Source organism: Panthera uncia (assembly GCF_023721935.1).
Source record: "Panthera uncia isolate 11264 chromosome C1 unlocalized genomic scaffold, Puncia_PCG_1.0 HiC_scaffold_3, whole genome shotgun sequence".
NCBI lineage: Eukaryota > Metazoa > Chordata > Mammalia > Carnivora > Felidae > Panthera > Panthera uncia.
The window spans coordinates 101,139,434-101,160,973 of NW_026057584.1; the positions used below are offsets into that span (position 1 = coordinate 101,139,434).

Here is a 21,540-nt window from a genome sequence, read left to right on the forward strand (position 1 = left end):
TGTGCAGTGTCCATTGCAAAGCCCTATGGGACACAGTCTACACTCTGAAGACACTCACAGCAGAGGAGCTAAAAGAAGTCAGGTGTAACAAGTGACTTCAACATAAGGCAAAAATGAAAATGTGCCACATGGGAGGTTGTGTTTTTTTTTTTAAACTCATCAGCATTCACAGAGTAAAAGTGTGAAATGAGATTAAGTTTTACTTTGTAACAAATTTTTTCTGAACTTCTATTTCTATTTGACTGTGAGCTTGTATTTTTATATCCCAATATATCTGGTTAAAGTTACACATTTTTCCTAATATGCGTGATTTGTATAAAAGCTAAAGGAAAACTTGTCACAGCATAAGGAAAATCCTTACAGATGTTTTGAAAAGGATAAAGAAATATCTGGAGTTTCCTTTTCACATAAAGATACACATCCCACGTTGACATCATTAAGCATATTAAAAGTAGAGTAACATGCCCACATCAAAATATGAATGAACTCCATGATTATATATTTATGTCATGACTTTCTTCCTAAAAATTCAAAGCAGACTAAATCAACTGTAGGATGTTAGCGTGGCCTGCTGAACCCGAATCCCGCAAGTAACCACGGTAGAAATAAAATCATCCTGGCAATGAACGAGTAGCATTGGATATGAGGGAAAGACCGTAGTAATTTTTCTGGTATTAGGTAACTGGCCACACAAAATGCTATTTGTCGTCTCATGTCGTATGCTGTGATGTACAAATGGCTTTCTTAAAGACCTCGCTTGAGTGGACTGTTGCTTCCCAAGACATGTTCTTTTTTTTTTTCTTGAATTTTTTTTATAACGTTTATTTATTTTTGAGACAGAGAGAGACAGAGCATGAACAGGGGGAGGGTCAGAGAGAGAGGGAGACACAGAATCCGAAACAGGCTCCAGGCTCAGCGCTGTCAGCACAGAGCCCGACGCGGGGCTCGAGCTCATGGACCGCGAGATCCTGACCTGAGCCGGAGTCGGATGCTTAACCGACTGAGCCCCCGCAAGATATGTTCTTAAATATACGAGGGCATTGTACGGTAGAAGCACCATGCAAATGCAGACATACCCTGTTTTTAAACTACTATGTTTTGGTCACCCAGCTGGAATTTAATATCTCATTTAGTACACACTTGATGTTTTCAAGGACTGTGCCTCAAGACCTACGTATCTCCCCAGACTGTAGATAGTACTAGAACATATAAATTCCACCATGAAGGAAGAAAATTGTCCTGGCCTCAGTGCTCTCTGAAAGATTCATAGGTTGCCGGGTCTTGTTTGGTTTTTGTCATGGCAGAATATGGTGTATGATGGAATTCCTCAAGTTCCCCGAGTAACTCCTTGTTAAAATTTACCATTTTGTTCAACCCCTTCGTTTCCATCGTCAGCCGTTAGATTGCGTGAGGAGACTGTTTTTCCACGCCTTCAAAGATGTGGAAACAAAAATGTTTCCCAATCTTTATAGCAGAGGTGGTGTCAACGCTCTGATGAGATGTGGACACTGGGCCACAACTCACCCCCTGACCCGCTGCCTCTGCCCTGCACGTCGCAGCCCGTCAGTCAGTGTGTGTCTTGCCAAAGGGCATGTTCTCTCAGGCTATCGACCTTTCAAGATACTCTTATGAAGGCAATGTTAAGTTTGAGATTGCTGGTGTGTCCCATGTTGTGCAATGGGGGTAGGGGTTCAGCACGTGTATTGTGATTGTCAGAGTGAGTAAATGTTAGGGGCGCCTGGGTGGCTCCGTCCGTTGAGCGTCTGACTTCGGCTCAGGTCATAATCTCACAGTTCGTGGGTTCGAGCCCCGCATCGGGCTCTGTGCTGACAGCTCGGAGCCTGGAGCCTGCTTTGGAGTCTGTGTCTCCCTCGCTCTCTGCTCCCCCCCACCCCACCCCGCTCGTACTCCATCTCTCTCTTTCAAAAAAATAAACATTAAAAAAAATTAAGAATGAGTAAACGTTAGGGTATTCCTTTTTCTGTAATATCATGGACATAAGTCATTTTGCAAAACAAGTGCTCACATATTGTAGCTTGAAGAAATGCCTCACAGTATTGAACGTGACGTAGTTCTACTACATCTCGTAATAAATAAGTCCGGTAGCTTCTGTAGGTACGGTAATAGCACTGCCTATACCTACATGTGTCCAAGACAGTTTTCAGTTGCAGAAAAGATCTCAAATATTAGTCCGAGTTGCTTTTTAAAAGATCTTCCTGGCAGTGCCTGGGTGACTCAGTTGATTGAGAATCTGACTCTCGATTTTGGCGCAGGTCATGATCCCAGGGTCCTGGGATCAAGCCCCACGTTGGGCTCCAAGCGGAGCGTGGAGCTTGCTTGAGATTCTCTTCTCTCTCCCACCCTCTGCCCCTCCCCCTCACATACACGTGTGTGTGTGTGTGTGCACGCATGCACTCTATCTCTCTAAAAAAAAAAAACCACTGTAAACAGTGGCCATAATCATTCTTTTACTAGGAAGATAAATCAGTATAAGATTTTTTTTTAATGTAGTAGATTTAGCTATTGAAAACCAACAGCCTAGAAATGAATCACACTAGACTGTGAGAGCATTTTTCAGTGTGTCACATTGTCCTCTTGTTATATTCTTCGAGAAGGTAAAGAAAAGCACCCATTGGTAGACTATTTTGACACATATGATTATACGCTGGTATACTGACATTGCATTTATTTTAGTAGACCACTGTTTTACTTTTTTTTTAATATAAAGCTTTCTTTCTTTCTTTTTTTCTTTCTTTCTTTCTTTCTTTCTTTCTTTCTTTCTTTCTTTCTTCCTTTCTTTCAGTAGGTTTCATGTCCAACGTGGGGCTTGAACTCCCGACCCTGAGATCAAGAGTTCCGTGCCCTACCGACTGAGCCAGCCAGGCGTCCTAGTAGACCACTGTTTTAGCACATAAATTTATTTTCAGTGCAGATATAGTCATTAATTGACCAAAAGCCATGGTATTTCCAGAAGGAACACTAAAAATAGAAAGCTTGTGGGGCACCTGGCTGACTCAGTCAGTAGAGCATGTGACTCCTGATCTCGGGGTTGTAAATCCGAGCCCCCACATTGGGTGTAGTGATTACCTAAAAAAATCCTTTAAAAAATAGGAACTTTGCGTTGTTGGATCATATACTAATTTAATACCTGTTTTAAACTATAGATTAGAAGAATTTGAAAGATTAAATGCTCCTTCTAAGAGAGTGGATGTTCCTCCAGAAAAGGCGATGACACACATAAATTTTCACCGCCTGCCACCAAAAATAAAGCCCCCAAAGATTAAGGTAACGTGCGCATTACACTCAACACGCTGGAAGGAATGATAGAGAAGCAAAATAAGTGACTTTTCCCTCCTGATTTGGTCTCAGGAAATTGAATATCACGACTTGAGATTTCCAGTGGATTTATCAAATCCGTTTGCTGTGGCAACTGTTTTAAACCAAGAACCAGGGAAATTGAAGATTAAAGAATTAAGAGAAGGTAACTGGTCGATTCATTATAAATCAGCCCCTGGCGGAACAGGAAAGAATTATTGCTTGTCGCATTTAAAAAAAAAAATTTTTTTTTAATTTTATTTTTACATTTATTTATTTTTAAGAGACAGAGTGAGACAAAGTGAGAGTGGGGGAGGGGCAGAGAGAGAGGGAGACACAGAATCCGAGGCAGGCTCCAGGCTCCGAGCTGTCAGCACAGAGCCCGACGTGGGGCTCGAACTCATGAACCGCGAGATCCTGACCTGAGCCGAAGTTGGACGCTCAACCGACTGAGCCCCCCAGGCGCCCCACTGCTTGCCACATTTACTGTTAATAACAGCGGCAACGAAGCTGAGATTGCTGTTGTGTTTTGCCATTAGAAATGTGTTTTTGTCTTAGCAAATGATTCTGATTTGACTCTGGTATAATCATCGTTTGCTTCTGCCCTCAGTTTTGGACCAAGGCAATGAGATTTCAAAAACAAGACAGATGAAGGAAGCACTGTTTGAACAGAAAGTCAGACAGGACACTTATGAAGAGATGGAAAATCACCTTAAGTGGTAAATACTGAGCAATTATTTATATCAAATGAAAATACAGTGTTTTTAATAATGGCTTTTTTTTTTTTTTTTTTTTTAGTAATGGCTTTTTATACATGAGACGTGATGAAATGTAACAGCTTTTTGTGCCCTTTTAGAAGTTTGATTATTCCCTCTCCTCCACTGGACCTCCGAAGTTTCCATTAGGACTAAAGTATTGCGAGCAAACATGTTCTTTCCTCAGTGTGAGCAGACAGTGGCAGAACCAGGACCCTGCTCCCCCCGGCCACTGCTGCCAGCGTACCATCTCTCTCTCCGCAGGTGCCCCAACTCTTGCCCCAGCATTAGCCCCCTGTGCCCTGGGCAGTGTGCCCCAGGGGCCTTGCGGGGAGCCCAGCAGTGCGGGCTAGGGGTTAGGAGAGGTCCTGGGGGGGGGGGGGGTTCTAAAACTCAGCCGTGAGACTTCTGTCTTGTGCTCCGGCAGTCAAAATAGAGCCCTTTCCACAATTTGTTACCAGTTCATACCAGATGCATCCGTGTGCACAGACTCCACTAACGTCAACTTTAGGAACTCTTGAATTGAGCTAAAAAGTCTTTGAGAGGCCATTTAAGAGTCTTTGAGAGGCCGCCTCGTCCACGCCCCACCTCCACACTTCCTGGACAGAAGGAAGGTGCGCTGAGCCCCAGGGCCCTCACAGATGCCCCCTGCGGCCCCCCTGCTTGCACAGAGGACCACCCTTAGTTTCTCACGGAACCACCTCTGCTTCCGCAGCAGTCTGTATCCACTGGCTGCCCTCCGTTAAAGATCCAGCATGTGTTGCTAGAAGAGAAGCTTCATTTTGTAGAACACATTCTTCATCTCAGCTGTGTTGCTGTAGTCTCCACAGTGTCTGCCCCCCCATGGCCCTGCTCCAATGTCTCAGCACTCCTCTTCCGTTGTAGAGTATAGCTAAGACATTCCATCCCCAAGCCGACCATGGTATTCTGATCGGTTCTGGAAGCTGGTTTTTTTGTTGTTGTTTTTTTTCTCCCCAGGCAGGTGCACCTTGGTAAAGATCATGTGTCTTTAAAATTTAAAAAAGACCTTATTGAAGAGCGGCAAAGAGAATACGCCAAATACAAGGTCAGAATCACTGTTAGTTTGATGTCGCTGATTGTACTCAATAGGTCGAATTCCGGCTATATGCAAGATGCCACATCAGGAGAAAGAAAACTTAAAGTTGGGGGGAGGAAGCTGATGACAAGTTCATTGTTAACCATAAATCAAGGCCGGCCGTAAGTGTCACAAGAGACCTCTACTAAGTATTGTGGGGATTTCGAAGCCAGAGAGATGAGAGAACTCATTTAATTGAAAGCTTCCTGGAAGACACGGTATGATTTTGAAAAGCAATAGAGAGGACAGAGGCATCCAATTCAGAGGGAGGGAAATGCCTCAAATTCAGGTTGGAATTCTGGACATTAGGTGCATCTGTCCTGTATTCTGCAGGGCATGAAAGTAAGGACACAAAGACAGTGGCCAGGAGCCATGCCAGAGCCAGACAAAAGGTCCAAGTCAGAGATGCTCAAGGGGGCTAAGCAGAGAGCAGGAAACCGGTTGAGGGGAGGGAGCCACGGCTAGGCCGCCAAGGCGGCACCTGTGGATTCAGGGAGTGGGGGGTGGAGACGGGAATGGCAGGGCTGGATCACACCCCTGGGCTTGTCATGGCATGAGAGATGTTGTTCCCTGAGGACAGGTGCAGGGGACACCGGGGACAGGCCTGTAATGGCCGAAGCACAGGACACACACGGGCCAGAGGAGATAGGGCTTCGCTTGCACCTCCTGTCTCAGGGGCTCGGACTTTGGTGGTAGGACTTGCAGAATCACCACATGTCCTGTTGGCCTGCCGGGGCTGCCATAGCCAAGTACCACAGAGTGGGTGGTGTGATCAACGGAAATGTATTTTCTCGCCATTCTGAAAGCCCAAGATCAAGGTGTTGGCAAGGTTGGCTCCTTGTAAGGGACATGAGGGAATGATCCCTCTCGTTGGCTTGTAGATGATCGTCTTTTCCCTGTGACTTCATAGTTTCTGTGTCCAGATTCCCTCTTATAAAGGACACCAGTCACACTGGAGTAGGGCCCACGCCATGACCTCATTTTAACTTGATTACATCTTCAAAGACTGTATCTCCCAATACATTCATATTCTGATGTGACTAGGGGTTAAGATCGCAACATATGACTTTTGGGGACATAATTCAGCCATAACACATATATTTCAGCCTGGGAGTGTGTGCTTCCCACAGTCAGAGCCGCACACAGTGGCAGCATTGGGTAGGAGGGACTGCGGAAAAATAGGTATGTTGTCAGATAGGAATATTTTTCTCGTATAGAATACATTTTTCTTCCTCCGTTTTCTTCTTGATTAGAGTCTAAGTCAAATATCTGAATAAATTTATCTTACTTTTCTTTATTTTTCATGAGATAGACAAAAGAATGTAAAATCATTGCATTAGTAAATCTTAGCATTGGGGGAAGGCACATATTAGATTGGCATTTTTTTTTTCCAACGTTTTTTATTTATTTTTGGGACAGAGAGAGACAGAGCATGAATGGGGGAGGGGCAGAGAGAGAGGGAGACACAGAATCGGAAACAGGCTCCAGGCTCCGAGCCATCAGCCCAGAGCCTGACGCGGGGCTCGAACTCACAGACCGCGAGATCGTGACCTGGCTGAAGTCGGACGCTTAACCGACTGCGCCACCCAGGCGCCCCTAGATTGGCATTTAAATTTAGGTTGATGAGTAGATCAGTTTCTCCATATGTGATTTTCAAAACAAAATACCAAGTTTTCTGTCCACCCTACAGTGGGTGATGTTTTCGTTAAAGAATTTTTTTAATGTTTATTTATTTTTGAGAGAGAGAGAGAGAGAGACAGAGCACGAGCAGGGGAGGGGCAGAGAGAGAGGGAGACATAGAATCTGAAGCAGGCTCTAAGCTCTGAGCTGTCAGCACAGAACCTGATGTGGGCCTCAAAGCCATGAACGGTGAGATCATAACCTAAGCCGAAGTCCAGCGTTTAACCAACTCAGCCACCCAGGTGCCCCTTATTTATTTTTTTGATGATATTTTCTAACTTTTATTTTTTGTATTTTTTTAACATTTATTTATTATTGAGAGACAGAGACAGAGCATGAGCATGGGAGGGGCAGAGAGAGAGGAGGCGACACAGAATCGGAAGCAGGCTCCAGGCTCTGAGCTGTCAGCACAGAACCCGACGTGGGGCTCGAACTCAGAAACCACGAGACCGTGACCTGAGTCAAAGTCGGACGCTCAACCAACTGAGCCACCCAGGCACCCCTCTAACTGTTTTAGAGATGAAGGTGATACAGATATGGCACCACCAGGTCAATGTGACCGTTAGGGCTAGAATTGCCAGCATTTGGTGGACGGGCCAACCCAACTGTGCATTCGCGTGGCAAGTGTGCTTAGTGAATACTCACTGTCTGTAAGATTCTGCTGGAGAATAAGCCACTTTTCCTGCCCTCAAGAAGGGCACAGTCCAGAAGGGTCAGAGAAACATGAAGGGATGATTTAAAAATGTACCAACTGCAGTAATTAAAGGGTAAAGAAAGGGAGAAGATAGGATGATTCCTAGGTATCCAGCTCGATGCTTGCTGGCGATTTTAAATGAGATCCCAAACACCAAAGAAGGAGGAAGATGAAAATTTCAGTTTGGGACATGTTGTTGGGGGGACTGGAGGGCATCCAGGTGGCGGCTGAAGGAACAAGTCTGCCTCAGCAGAGAGGTAGCCACTAGACCACAGAGGAGCCCGGTGACCTGGGGAAAGTGAATGGTGCGAGAAGCTGGTAACTCAAGACCGGACATCTAGAGAAGCTCCTGATTTGAGGGAAGAGCAGCGGACGATGGAGAAGACAGAAGGGAAGTGGTCAGGGAGGTCAGGAGAAACGGACAACGCTGAGAAAACCGATGGGGGAGAGATCCAGGATGGCAGGGCCTGAGAAGAACCCATGGCGTTTGGCCATTCGGAGGCCTTTGTTTGCCTTAGCGTCGGCAATCCTGGGAGACAGGCGGAGGTAAAAAGCCAAATTGCGATTGCCCGAAGAATGTATGGAAGCGAGTAGATGGTTTCTTGAAAAGTTGAGATGAGCAGGGGCGAGGAGTCAGGGCCTGGACCATTAGAGGGGGATGAGGTGTCTAGGAGGTTGGTTTCTGAGTTGGCAGACTCGGGCGTGTTTGTACACGGAGAGCAAAGAGCAATCCCAGAAGAAAAGGCTTCTCTGGTCCAGGAAGCAGAGACAGCCGTGAGCAGGGGCTGGAGAGAGGCCTGCAGAGAGTAGTGAGCGTCCTCAAAGGTGCCCGAGTAGAGCAGGAAAGGAGCCGTCACACCCTTAACAACACCCACCAGGACCCTGAGCCCCAGTGCAGGGGGACTGTTGCAGAGACCCTATTCTGTTGTGTCCGGGAGATTTCATCTGGCAGCCGAATCCTGGCAGGTGACCCAGCAGCAAGGAACACCTGGAGGCCCAAGGCAGGTGGCAGAAAGGCGAATGAAAGAGAGCTGGAGGGGGGTGTGGAGGGAGCGGAGGGAGTAGGCATTATAGCAGGATGATGGGCTTTTCCTCGGGAGATGATCAATGATAGTGAATTCCAAAATGCGCATTGGAAATAAGTAGTCTTGATAAACGTATAATACATCACCCTCCTCTCTCTTCTGGCTACCAACCTGTTCGCCATTCCCTTCTTTAAGGTGCTTATTTTATTTTATTTTTAGTCATGGTGGGGGTCTGGTGTCTCCCCCACAAAATCTGTATTTTGAAGCTAAGGTCCACAGTCAGCTCCCAGATACGTTCACATCAGAGCTACACAGCTTACCCCCTGGTGACAATAATACAGTTCTCTTGTTTCTCTTGTTAGTGTGGTGATCAGAGTACCTTTCTTTCAGTTAGGTCTTTGGAAATGATTGCAAACAGGGGCATCTGGGTGGTTCAGTCAGTTAAGCATCTGACTTCGGCTCAGGTCATCATCTCTTGGACTGTGAGTTCGAGCCCCGAGTCGGGCTCTGTGCTGACAGCTCAGAGCCTGGAGCCTGCCTCGGATTCTGTGTCTCCCTCTCTCTCTGCCCCTGCCCCACTCACACGCTGTCTCACTCTCTCAAAAATAAATATTTAAAAGGAAATTTTTTTAAATGATTGCAAACAGCGTATGCACAAACCAAGCTAGATTTAGAAGTCACTTAAATAATAAAAACCCAGGTAAAAACCAGTAAGTTTTTGCAGTGTGCACAGTCCCCTTTTCCCCGAAAGCAGGTGTATGTGGGGATATCAATCCCAGCCCAGCCAGCCAGCCTTCCTGGGAGTGTCCCAGTGTCCCGGGGCTCCTGGTTCAGGGGAAGAAGGAGGTGAGGGAGGGGAGCAGCCTGGGGAGACACTTCCTCCAGGGAAGGGGCAGATCCCCATCCACCTGCACCGCCCAGGAGAGGGGGAGGAATTATGGGGTCTTTGTTGAACCTGATGCTGAGATAATCCACTCTGAAGAGCTTGAAACTTTACTGAGACATTAAATTTCTTTTAAATGAAATCTCTGCACTCCCGTAGTTACATAGTTTTCTAAAATCCTTTCTGTGAATTTTAAATGTCTTGGAAATGATTGCCAGAGCCACTGTCCCCTGGTTATGAAAACAAAGTGCTGGGTCCGTGCGTCTGTAACCAACCCCTGTGTTGAAACAGTGAGTGTAATTATAATGGTCACTTGAAACTTCTGTCAGGCTCCCAGCCAGACCTCATGGTGGGTGTGGCCGATCACTTGATGAGTTGCTGTCAGTTTGAAAGAGATGCAACATTGTGCGCATTTGTATTCAATTTTAATATTTTTGTTGATTAAAAAACCCAGCTAGATAGAGGAGATCCCATTTTGGATGAGGAATTTCAGCGCCTCAAGACAGAAGTCAGCCACAAACGGGTTGTCCATAATCTGGAAGAAGTAGGTAACTTTCCTTTATTTGGGACCTAATTTTTGGTAGCCCTTTATGATGCTTATTTTTATTTATTTTAAATGTTTATTTATTTTTGAGAGAGACAGAGACAGAATGCGAGTGGGTTAGGGACAGAGAGCGAGGGAGACACAGAATCCGAAGTAGGCTTCAGGCTCTGAGCTGTCGGCACAGAGCCCAACGTGGGGCTCGAACCCACGAACCATGAGATCATGACCTGAGCCGAAGTCAGATGCTCAACCGACTGAGACACCCAGGGGCCTATAATGCTTATTTTTAAAACACTGAATAATTTTATAGAAACACTTCCACTAAGAGAGGCTTGCTAACTTTTAATTTACATTTACATTTTAACGTACATTTTCAGAGTGTTTTTTTCACTACATTTTTGCAAGCGAAGCATCAAAAGTCATTCATTAATGTTACCATTGAAATGAACGGCTTTAAATTCTTTGGCTCTTCTCTGCCTCTCTACTTTCTCCTTTTTGGATCTTTTTTTTGTTGTTGTTTCCCTTTGCTCTCTAAGCCCCTCTGCAGGTCCTCGAGGTGGGTCCCAGGGCCTCGTTCCTTGCCTCCTGCATGACAGGAAGCCAGAAGCCAGAGTTGTGGTCCCAGCTCTACCACAGAGTTGGGACCAGGGAAAAGCCCTCTTAGCCTCTGTGCCTCAGTGTCCTCAAACATAAAAAGGGGACAGTGGCCCCTCCCCCTGAGAGTCCTCTGTCATGTAATAGTGTCTGGTTAAAACCCCCAATTTTTATTTATTTTATTTTATTTATTTTTTTTAAACCCCGATTTTTAATTTTGAAAATGAAAACAATTCTTAATGTTCCCCACCCCCCTCATTCTCGATTTTTATTCCTGGGTTTGCCACCTCTGGATTTTCTTACCTCTTTTCTTCTCCCTACATTTAATCTGGCCACAAAGTCTTGCCCACAGCTCTTCCACAAAAGCACACGTGAGCTCAAGCCTTCGTGTCTTACCCTCAACTATTCCAACAGATTGTTCGTTCATATATCTGCCCGTCCTCCCTGCCCCCTGCAGCCCACTGCATATGCCAGTGTGAGGCTGATTCACTGTTTTTAAGTTTATCTAAGTAATCTTTATACCCAGCCTGGGGCTCGAGCCCACAGCCCCGAGATCAGGAGTCTCACACACACTGCCAACTGAGGCAGCCAGATGCCCTGAGACTGATTCACGTTTGATGCCTTTTTCTTCATAGCGTTTCCCTGCTCAAGAACCCACAGTGCCTGAGGTTCTGGCTGGCCTCAGTGCACCCCCAGACACCCATTCCTCCCAGTCTACACACTCTGTGCCACGACATGCAAGCACTGTGTGGTGCTTGAGGACGGGGCTGAGCAGAGCACTCCTCCTTCTGCACTGGGGAGGGGGGGGGTTGGGGGGGTCATAGAGTCTGTGCCTCTCAATGTGGCAGTGCCAGCACCCACCACATGGGACTGATTGCTCTGCAAGTCTCTTCCTCTTCAGGGTTGCATGTATTTGCCTGAGCTTCTCTAGACTCTAAAATTTCCTTTAAAAAAAAAACAAACATTTATTTATTTTGAGAGACATCGTGAGCAGAAGACGGACAGAGAGAGACACACAGAATCCGAAGCAGCCTCCAGGCTCTGAACCGTCAGCACAGAGCCCAATGTAGGGCTCAGACTCACCAACTGTGAGATCATGACCCGAGCCGAAGTCGGATGCTTAACCGACTGAGCCACCCAGGCGCCCCTAGACCGTAAATTTCTTAAAACCCAAATCGCAAATCCCACGTTTGCTGCCCCCACCCCCTGCAAGAAGTCTCTTTATTGCTACATACACTTAAAGTGCTGAATAAATGCTCATTCAGTAGCAGAACAAATAAATAATAACTTGATTTGGGATCGAAGTCTTTATTAAATGCTCATGCCTGGAGTTAAATAAACGTTTTTATTAAATTCTCATGCCTGGAGTTAAATTTTAAGTCTAAGATGTGCCTGTGTTCTGTGTTCACAGAAAATCAAGGAATTGCATCCTAATTTTGACCCACTTATTAATAATACTTGGGTCAACAGGTTCAGGGCGCAAAGGCGGTTTCAACAAGCAGCCCGCAAGGTGAGTCCCAGCACCAGACGGAAATTTCAATTCGTGTAGCCCTCAGCACAAGGAAATCAAGCAGTGAATTTTTTTATAACAGCTTTATTGAGGGATAATTCACATACCATAAAACTCACTCTTGGTAAAGTAGACAGTTTGGTGGGTTTTAATATATTTACAGAGTGGTACAGCCATCACCATCCAAACTCAAGAACATTTTTTTAAAAGTTTATTGAAGTATAGCTGAAATACAATGTTTTATTAGTTTCAGGTGTACGATTTGGCAATCGACAATTAATTTTAGAACATTTTTTATCACCTCAAAGAGAAACCTGGTTCCCATTAGGAGCCCCTCTCCATCCCCCAGTCCCTGGCAACCACTGGTCTGTTTCTGTCTCTATGGATTCACCTCTTTTGGACATTTTTTTTTAATGTTTATTTATTTTTGAGAGAGAGAGACAGAGACAGAGTGTGAGTGGGGGAGGGTCAGAGAGAGAGGGAGACACAGAATCTGAAGCAGGCTCCAGGCTCCGAGCTGTCAGCACAGAGCCTGACGCGGGGCTCGAACCCACAGATTGCGAGATCATGACCTGAACCGAAGTCGAACCCTCAACCGACTGAGCCACCCAGGTGCCCCTCGAGCAGTGTTTTCAGTGTGGACTGATGACAATCTAGGGGGAGAGAGGCAGAGCCCGCTGATGGGTGACCTGTGCGTCAACCTCCAGGGCCCTATAGGGCTCTGCATGTGTGAATAGAGGTGGCCCCAAGATGCTCCAGTGTGGGGAAGAAAGTGGTGAAAAGAGGCAGCACAAAACTGTCAAGGGACGAGGGCACAGGTGTTGACAATGGGCAAACAACAGTGAGACTGGCCAGGCTGGCTTCCCCAGCAGCGGGACCACACGGCCTTTCTGGGGTGAGCCCTCCAGTGTGAAAAAGTATTGTCAGCAGTCATGTGCTTTGCTCTAAGTGATGGCTCAGTCTTTCCCTCACTCCTCAGCAAGACTGTCAGCTCAATGTACAAATATGCACCCAGTTTGATGACTTCGTGCCATCTCCCTGGATCGGCCACAGCCCCATCATCCCCTGCCTGGACCAGGGCAACAGCTCTCCCTGCGTCCAGTGCCCCCATGGCAGCCGGACTAGCATTCCCAAAACTTAAAGGTGACGACGCCTCTCCCCTGGTAAAACCCTCCAGAGCCTTCCCATTGCAATCGGAATGAAATGCACAACTGTTGTCAAGGCCAAGGCCACACTGGACTTCTCTCTGTCCCTTAAATAGGTCTCCTTTGTTCCTGAAACAGGATCTTCATACTCGCTGGTTCCTCTGCTCTGAATTCTCTTCCCAGGTCATTCTCTCCTCCTCATCAAGTCTGAGATCAAGCCTCACCTCCTCAGGGAGGTCTTGCTTAATTATTCTTGCACCAGTGGCCAGACGAACCCTCTTTCCAGTCCCTCGGTCATGCCCTTGTGCATTTACTCTTTTATCATCTTCATGGTATTTATCCTGTAGATTCATTTAAATGTTTATTGTTATCACCCCCCCACACACACACACACACCCCTAGAACATCAGTTCTGTGCAGGCAGGACAATTGTTTGATCTCATGGTATCTGCAATACCTTGAACAGAACTGGCCACAGCACTGGCATGTCGTACTATTTATTTGTTTAAATAGAGTCCTTTACAGGATGGAAAGGGGTATTAATCATGGAAGGAATGGTCCTTTCAGCCACAGCTTTGTGCACAGGTAGCACTCACCTCCAGTAGCAGGTGCTCTGGGTGCAAAGCACAGTGATAGACAGTTAGCATTGCCCAAAATCCACAGCCCTGTTCCCACACAATCGTCTATTTATTTGGTCCCTCCACTCTGAAAATAACACGGCGGGAGCATTATTATTCAGATACACTAAAAAGAAGGAATGTGGGACTAGTCATTCTTTCCACTCTGGAAATAGAAAAACAGGGCTCATAAATTGGGTGGGACAAGGCCAGATGACAACTTGGTCTTTGTTTGTATTCAGGCAAGTCAACATGGTCGAGACCTTGAAGTCCCTGGGGCTGCGTGCCATTTTCCCTGTGAAGTCTGACTTAGAGCCGAGGCCTCAGCCCTTAGCGTGGTTGGGGAAAATGAATTAACTCGTACGTCAAAATGAGCATGTACCAATTTAATAATCTGAAGCTGTCCCTTCTCACTCCAGATCATGGTTCATCGGAGGTTACTCGTTATGCTGAGTGCTATTCATAACATGGACAGAGAGACCATAATCAGAAAGCTCAGCCAAGGAAGACAGACAATAACATCAGGTAAAGCACAGCTGTCAGGTGCAACGATGCTTCGGCCATAAGTTCTCTGAACATGATTCTTCTGTGTAATGAGGTTAGCTGCATAGAGGTAAAACAGTTTCATAAATCACATCCATTAGGGTTTTATTTTGTTTTGTTTTGTTTTTTATGGCCACCGTAACAAAGCGACACAAACTTAATGGCTGAAAACAAACATAAATGTATTATCGCACATTGCTGGAGGTCAGCAGTCTAAAATCAAGGTGTCAGTGGTGCTGGCTCCTTCTGGAGGTTCTAGCCGAGAGTCTGTTCTGGTCTTTCCAGCTTCCAGAGGCCCTTTCCTCATACCACTCTGACCTCTTGCTTCAGTCGTGACATCTCCTCTGACTGTGACCCTTCTGCCTCCCTCTTACATGGATCCTGTGACAACATTGGGCCCACCTGGATCACTCAGGACACTCTCCGCATCTCAAGATCCTTAACTCAATCACACCTGCAAAGTCCCTTTTATCGTGTAAGGTGATGGAGTCACAGCTCCCCGGGGAACTGAACGTGCACATCTTTTAAGGGGACCACCTTTCAGCCTACCCAGGACATGAATCAGACTTCCCCACCAGGTTTGGTTGAAATGCCCAACTGAGAGTTAGCAAGGCCAACCAACCGGGTCAAGTTGTAACGTCCGCAAAGGCTGGGCATGGCTTGATCTCTTGTTTTGTGTGCCCTCTGTTCTGTCGGGTCATCAGAGAGACCGGGGTAGTCCATATTCCTACTTGCTGACTGAGTGGCTGCATCTGGTGCTGTCTCAACCTACCATTTGCACAAAAAGCTTTTTATCTCATATCATCTTTGCTACTTAAAGGCATTCCAGTCCTTGGATACCCGAGTTGACTGGGCTGTTGAAGCCACGCTCTCAGTGGCTTCTGGGAGTCCAAAAGCTGTGTCACCGTCTTCTTCATTGCGGCTTGTTTGCAGACCCATGGGCAGGCCCTTATCCTTCCAGACCCTTCCTGCCCTCCCTAGCCTGAGGCCTCCGAGCCTGGCTCTTTGTTCTTCCTCTCCTTCAAGATCTGGATAGGTGTTTTTTTCAAAATATTTTATCGCATTTTAATCCTTTTTTTTTTCTTCATCCAGTGCTGTTTATTGAGTCCATTATCAGAGGAAGAAAATACTTGCCATTTATCACAAAATAGTGGGCTGGGCTTCACCACAGGAGGGTGTGGTCTGGGGGGCAGCAGGTGTGAGGCTTGGAGTCCTACAGAGGACAAGCAGCCTGTCCAGACCTTCACCATGGACACACCCAACAGTCATTGGGCATGTCCCCAGCAGTATCCCATCACTTGTCGCAGGCAGGGCCCCCAAATCAGAGCCAGGGAGAGACCCACATAGCCCCAAGGGAGGGAGAAGCCCCGGTTCTTCCTCCCCTTCAAGATCCAGATGGGTATTTTGTTTTTCATAACATTTTATTGCACTTTAATTATGCTTTTTTCTGGGGCCCCCGGGTGGCTGAGTCAGTTAAGCATCCAGCTCTTGGTTTGGGCTCAGGTCATGATCTCAGGGTTTCATGAGTTCGAGCCCCACATCGGACTCTGCTCTGGCATCACAGAGCTTGCTTGAAATTCTCTCTCTCCCTCTCTGTCTCTCCCCCACTCGCGTTGTCTGTCTCTCTCAAGTAAATACATAAATAAACTTTAAAAAGAAATTATGTTTTTGGGGCACCTGAGTGGTTCAGTCAGTTGGGCATCAGACTTTGGCTCAGGTCATGATCTCACAGTTTGTGAGTTTGAGTCTCGCATCAGGGTCACTGCTGTCAGTGCAGAGCCTGCTTGGGATCCTTTGTCCCCCTCTTTCTTTGCCCCTTCCGCACTCATGTGTGCACGTGCTCTCTCTCTCTCTCTCTCTCAAAAATAAATAAAACATTTTTTTAATTATGCTTTTTTCCCCTCCTATATTATTTTGATGTCCGATATTGATGTTTCTAATAAAGGAACTCTTCAAGTATTGTTTTGTTTTGTTTTTTAATTTTTTTAAATGTTTATTCTTGAGAGAGAGAGAGACAAGAACTCCAGTGGGGGAGGGGCAGAGAGAGAGGGAGACGCAGAATCTGAAATAGGTTCCAGACTCTGAGCTGTCAGCACAGAGCTGGACTCGGGGCCCAAACTCGTGAACCATTAGATCATGACCTGAACCGAAGTCAGACACTCAACTAACTGAGCCATCCAGACACCCCCTTTTTTAAAGTATTGTAAAGTTTACCTGTTAATTATATATGGACCCATGTAAAATGTCTTCATGGGTTTTTTTTTTTTTAGTTTTTTTTTTAATGTTTATATATTTTTGAGAAAGAAAGAGAGAGAACATGAGTGGGGGAGAAGCAGAGAGAGAGGGCGACAGAGGATCTGAAGGGGGCTCTACGGTGACAGTAGAGAGCCAGATTTCAGGGCTCGAACTCGCAAACTGTGAGATCATGACCTGAGCCAAAGTCGGACGCTCAAGCAACTGAGCCACCCAAACGCCCCTTCATATGTCTTTTTTTAATATGATCTTTTTCTTTGCTGACAAGGATAAAGAATATTCATTAGCAATCCTTTCGTTAGGAATTATAGTTTTTTTTGGAGGTAAAAAAATGAAATTTCTAAAAATTGGAAAAGGGGTGAGATAAAGAACTAAAGAAAACTACAAATGGGACCGTATGCATAGACTTCTATTCTTTTCTTTTTTTTTTATTTTTTTTTAATTTTTATTTTTTAATGTTTATTTATTTTTAAGAGAGAAAGAGAGACAGAGTGAGAGTAAGGGAGGGGCAGAGAGGAAAGAGAGGGAAACAGAATCAGAAGCAGGCTCCAGGCTCTGAGCTGTCAGCACAGAGCCCGATGTGGGGCTCGAACTCATTAACCGTGAGATTATGACCTGAGCAGAAGTTGGATGCTTAACTGACTGAGCCACCCAGGCGCCCCAGACCTCTATTCTTTTCCACAATGGCATGCAGCACGTATCCACTAATTGGTGGGTGGCAAATAAGAAACTGAAGATGGTAGTTTCACGTAAAAATACCCCAAGAACTCCCCCAAAGTGCTCTTTTGTTTTTCACCCACAGATAAGAATTCGTCCAGACACCTCCTGTCCCAGATCAGTCGAGATGATTATTCCAGCTCGTTCTTTGTCTCACCCAAGAAAGTGCTGCCCTTCGCCTTCCCATCCTACAGTCCTCCTCAGAGCTCCAACGAGTTGGTAGGTGCTGTCGGGCTGTGGGGTGGGGACGGGGCGCGAGCAGATGCTTGTTGGGCAGATACCAAGGCAAGCCGTACCTCAGTCTCTGTCCCTTCACCTCCCCCTGAGAAGCTCCCAGGGGATACCTGTGCTCAGGGACTTGTGACCAGTGGGAAACCAGGGATCATCTACTGCCGCCTGCCCGGCCCCTAACACACATGTGCAGAGCTCCCTGGTAATCTGCACTGGGTGCTTTCCAGCCTGGAAGCCAGCAAGAACCCCTCCGGACAGCCCGGGGAACCGGGCCTGAGAGCAGAAGGGCAGGTGGAGAATCCGAGAAGGCCAGGCCTGGGGAGGTGGGCCCCACTGCATGGGCAATGGGGCAGCCAGGGACGGGTGGCCCCGGGATCTAACACTCTAAGCCATGAGACTCTCAATTCTCTCTGTCTCTCTCTCTCTCTCTCCTTCTCTCTCACTCTCTCTGGAAAGAGGTGCGACAGTTCATTTTCTTGCCTTATGGGCATGATGATGCATTAAAATAAAAACAATAGCTGACTCTTACATTGCACTTACCATGAATCAGGCAGTGCCTGAAATGCCTCACTTGTAACAGTTCATTTAATCTTCAACGAATCTATGTGATAGGCTTACTGTTTTACAGAGGAGGAAGAAACTGAGACACAAGGTCATATGGCCGGTAATAAAATGTAGCCTAAGTTCATGTCCTTAGCAATAAAAGGCATCTTTAATTTGATGCTGAGGGACACCTGGGTGGCTCAGTTGGTTAAGCGGACAACTTCGGCCCAGGTCATGATCTCACGATTCGTGGGTTTGAGCCCCACGTCGGGCTCTGTGCTGACAGCTCAGAGCCTGGAGTCTGCTTCGGATTCTGTGTCTCCCTGTCTCGCAGCCCCTCCCTGCTCACACTCTGTCTCTCTCAAAAATAAACATTAAAAAAAAATTTTTTTTAATAAATTGATGTTGAAAGTGCACAGGCAAATTATTTATTTATTTATTTTTAAATTTAAATGTTTTTTATGTTTATTTATTTTTGAGAGAGAGGGAGAGACAGACCGTGAGCAGGGGAGGGGCAGAGAGAGAAGGAGAGAGAGAATCCGAAGCTGGCTCCAGGCTCTGAGCTGTCAGCACAGAGCCCGATGTGGGGCTCGAACTCACGAACCACGAGATCATGACCTGAGCCAAAGTCAGACGCTCAGCCGACTGAGCCACCCAGGCACCCCTAATTTTTTACTTTTAAAGAATAAGCTTGCCATTCACATCCTACGATGTATTTTACACATTGCCGGTTCATCTACTCAAGAATTGCAGGACAGAGTTTAGAAATTCCATGTGTTTTCTGCATTAGATAATTAAATGACCTAAAAGATCAGACTACAGAATTCCTAGGGAATAATAAATCAGTGATTTTCAAGCATTAATAAGCACTTAATAATAAATGGGGTGCAAAGGGTGAGAGGGATGAAGAGATCACTGTGCTGTGGGGCGCATCTCATTATTTTTCAGTAGTTCCCATCTCACACATTCTATCTGGCATCTTAGTCCTACAAAGACTTCTCTGCCGCTCAGGGTTGATGAAAGAGTGCTCAGCACCCCAGTTTATAAAGAATTGTATAATTCATTCCATAGATACTTTATCTCATCAATTCTTTTTTATTACCATCTTTGAAATTGGGAAATGTCTCATAATGGATGGCATGTTAGCATTGCATCGGATTCATTTCATGATGGTGTCTCAGATTGGGTGAAGTACAGTATTTATCGAATGTCCATAGTATGTCAGGCAGCGTTCCAGGTTCTCTGGGTGATGGAGGCAGACAGCATGCAGGAAGGTAATGCTTTGGGGATCAGCCCCTGGGGAAGGGAAGCAGCGGGAGCTGGCATAGGACAGAGAGAGGAGAACCGCCCTCCTGGGCAGAGGCCTCAGCTGAACTCGCGAGGGGCTCTGAAGCTGGGGCAGCGTGAGGCCACCCGGCATTTATACCTTTGTTTCAACTTGAGGTTGTAGGCAGGCCTCCCTGGGTGGGGCACAGGACCTTGAAGGAGGCAGTTCCCTTCAACCAAAGCAACCCCTGAAGAGGGCTGACCCCTGAGAGTTGTTTCTGTCGAGAGGACTCCTTGAAGTAGGAGGACTGAGTCCGTTAAGCCTGAAGGGGATTCTGGGTGGCATATTGCAGCACCCACAACAATAGGAAAGGAAGAAGGATCACAGACACTATGAGACGAGGGGAGGTTGGTCAGCACTGCCTCCATGCCTCACACATCAGGTAGCAACTGTGGTCACGGGAAAGGTGACGGGAGGTAGAGGAATAGAAGCATAGCCGCTTTCGCCCAGCGTTGATTATGTGCCCTTGTCTTTTGAATTTCCACGTTTTAGGCTCCTGATGGCCTTGGACCAGTCCCAATTAGATCTTCGGAAATTCAAATCAAGCAGAGTTACTCTTTCTTCAATCTGCAGGTCAGACCTGTCATACGGGATTAGCTAATGGGTTTCTTATGAAGTGTACAAAATATTCTTGAATTTGAATTGCATTACTGGTTTTGTTCTTTTATAGTTGATACACTAGAGCATACCGTGTGTGTTTTTCTGCTATCATTTGATGGTATGTGCGAGGTGTAACATACGTGGTTTCTCTTTACCCTGGGGATATATGGTATATATCGCGTGCGTGAAGCTATCCGAACTACATATATTATAAACTTTAAGAAAAAGCACAAGGTGAAGTGAACAGAAGTTAGTCAGCCTTTCTTGAGGTATACAGCCACTTCTGGTTTCGAAAATCTAAGTATTTTAAATCACTGGTTTGTTAACCAGTGTTCGGTGTATTTCTACGGATAAGCCCTGTGGTACAGAAGAGTAATGGCAAATGCACATGTGTCCTGGGACCCAGAGCAGGGACCTGGAACAGGGCTTGGGACTTACGCTAATGTCCCCCAGTGCTGGGCCAAACCAGTGCTTGGCTGCACAAGGTGATGGCTGCAAGCCGGTACTCGTGTTCCTTTTACCATTGAGCAGCTCAGAAGTGCTGTTATTGAGAATGAGATCCCATTCATTGGTAACGGGCGTTTTAAGAGCGTTTAGTCAGTTGTCTTCTTTGACCTCAGGTTCCTCAGCTGTACAAAATTAAAGGGTATCAGCCATTCTGTGTCCAGAGATCGTCAACGAGCTACAGACCTCAAAAGCTTGCTCGAACCCTGAAGCAAGGGGCTGAGGTAACACAACCCCCAACTTTAAGAATTTCTCTCGGGGGGCCTGGGTGTCTCCGTTGGTTGAGCATCAGCTTTTGATTTGGGCTCAGGTCACGATCTCACGGTTCATGAGATCGAGCCCTGAGTCAGGCTTGGGATTCTCTCTGTCTCTCTCTCTCTCTGCTCCTCCTCCACTAGCACCCTTGCGCGCTCTCACTCTCTGTCTCAAAAATAAATAAATAAACATGAAAAATAAAAAGAAGTGCTCTTATGTTTCCACTCTTGTCCTGGTGTCAAGACTAACACGCTGCTTGGTCCCTTCACAGGATGAAGCCACCACCATCATAACTCTGCCCAAGCAGGACGCCACAACTCAGCTCCCTGGCAAGACCTCAGTCTTGGGCATGAAACCACCTGAGGCCTTAGCCAGGTCTCCAGATTATGACCCGCTTTATATTTTTGTAAGTGACAACTGGCAGAAGTCTCAGGTTGTATGTTCCTCTGTTTCAAAAGTTACTCTATAAGAAAACAGAAGCATTACTTGGGAATATTTTTCTGTCTTTGGCGTTTCAAGTGTTAAGCGATATCTCACCTTTGAAATCGATTGCCAGCATTTATTGTTTGAAGAATGTCAATGTTCCTGTCTTCTAGCAATTCCAGAATTTATTTATGTTTATGAAAATACCTTTATGGTCTTTTCTAATTTCATATAATTATATATTATATATTATATATATTATATATATATATATATATATGTATAT

The 21,540-nt window shown here is 46.0% G+C and overlaps 1 protein-coding gene across 2 annotated transcripts in view; it reads left to right on the top strand.

The window, feature by feature from the left end:
* The window catches only part of CFAP221 (cilia and flagella associated protein 221), a 102,032-nt gene that overhangs the window by 51,597 nt on the left and 28,895 nt on the right, over positions 1-21,540 (top strand). For both annotated transcript variants that reach the window (XM_049616214.1, XM_049616213.1), the window contains 11 exons: positions 3,165-3,285; positions 3,370-3,481; positions 3,926-4,034; positions 5,049-5,136; positions 9,903-9,992; positions 11,998-12,096; positions 14,278-14,383; positions 17,457-17,590; positions 19,965-20,045; positions 20,693-20,800; positions 21,103-21,237. In XM_049616214.1, the coding sequence (XP_049472171.1) occupies positions 3,165-3,285; positions 3,370-3,481; positions 3,926-4,034; positions 5,049-5,136; positions 9,903-9,992; positions 11,998-12,096; positions 14,278-14,383; positions 17,457-17,590; positions 19,965-20,045; positions 20,693-20,800; positions 21,103-21,237 (1,183 nt within the window). The remainder of the gene's footprint in view (positions 1-3,164; positions 3,286-3,369; positions 3,482-3,925; positions 4,035-5,048; positions 5,137-9,902; positions 9,993-11,997; positions 12,097-14,277; positions 14,384-17,456; positions 17,591-19,964; positions 20,046-20,692; positions 20,801-21,102; positions 21,238-21,540) is intronic.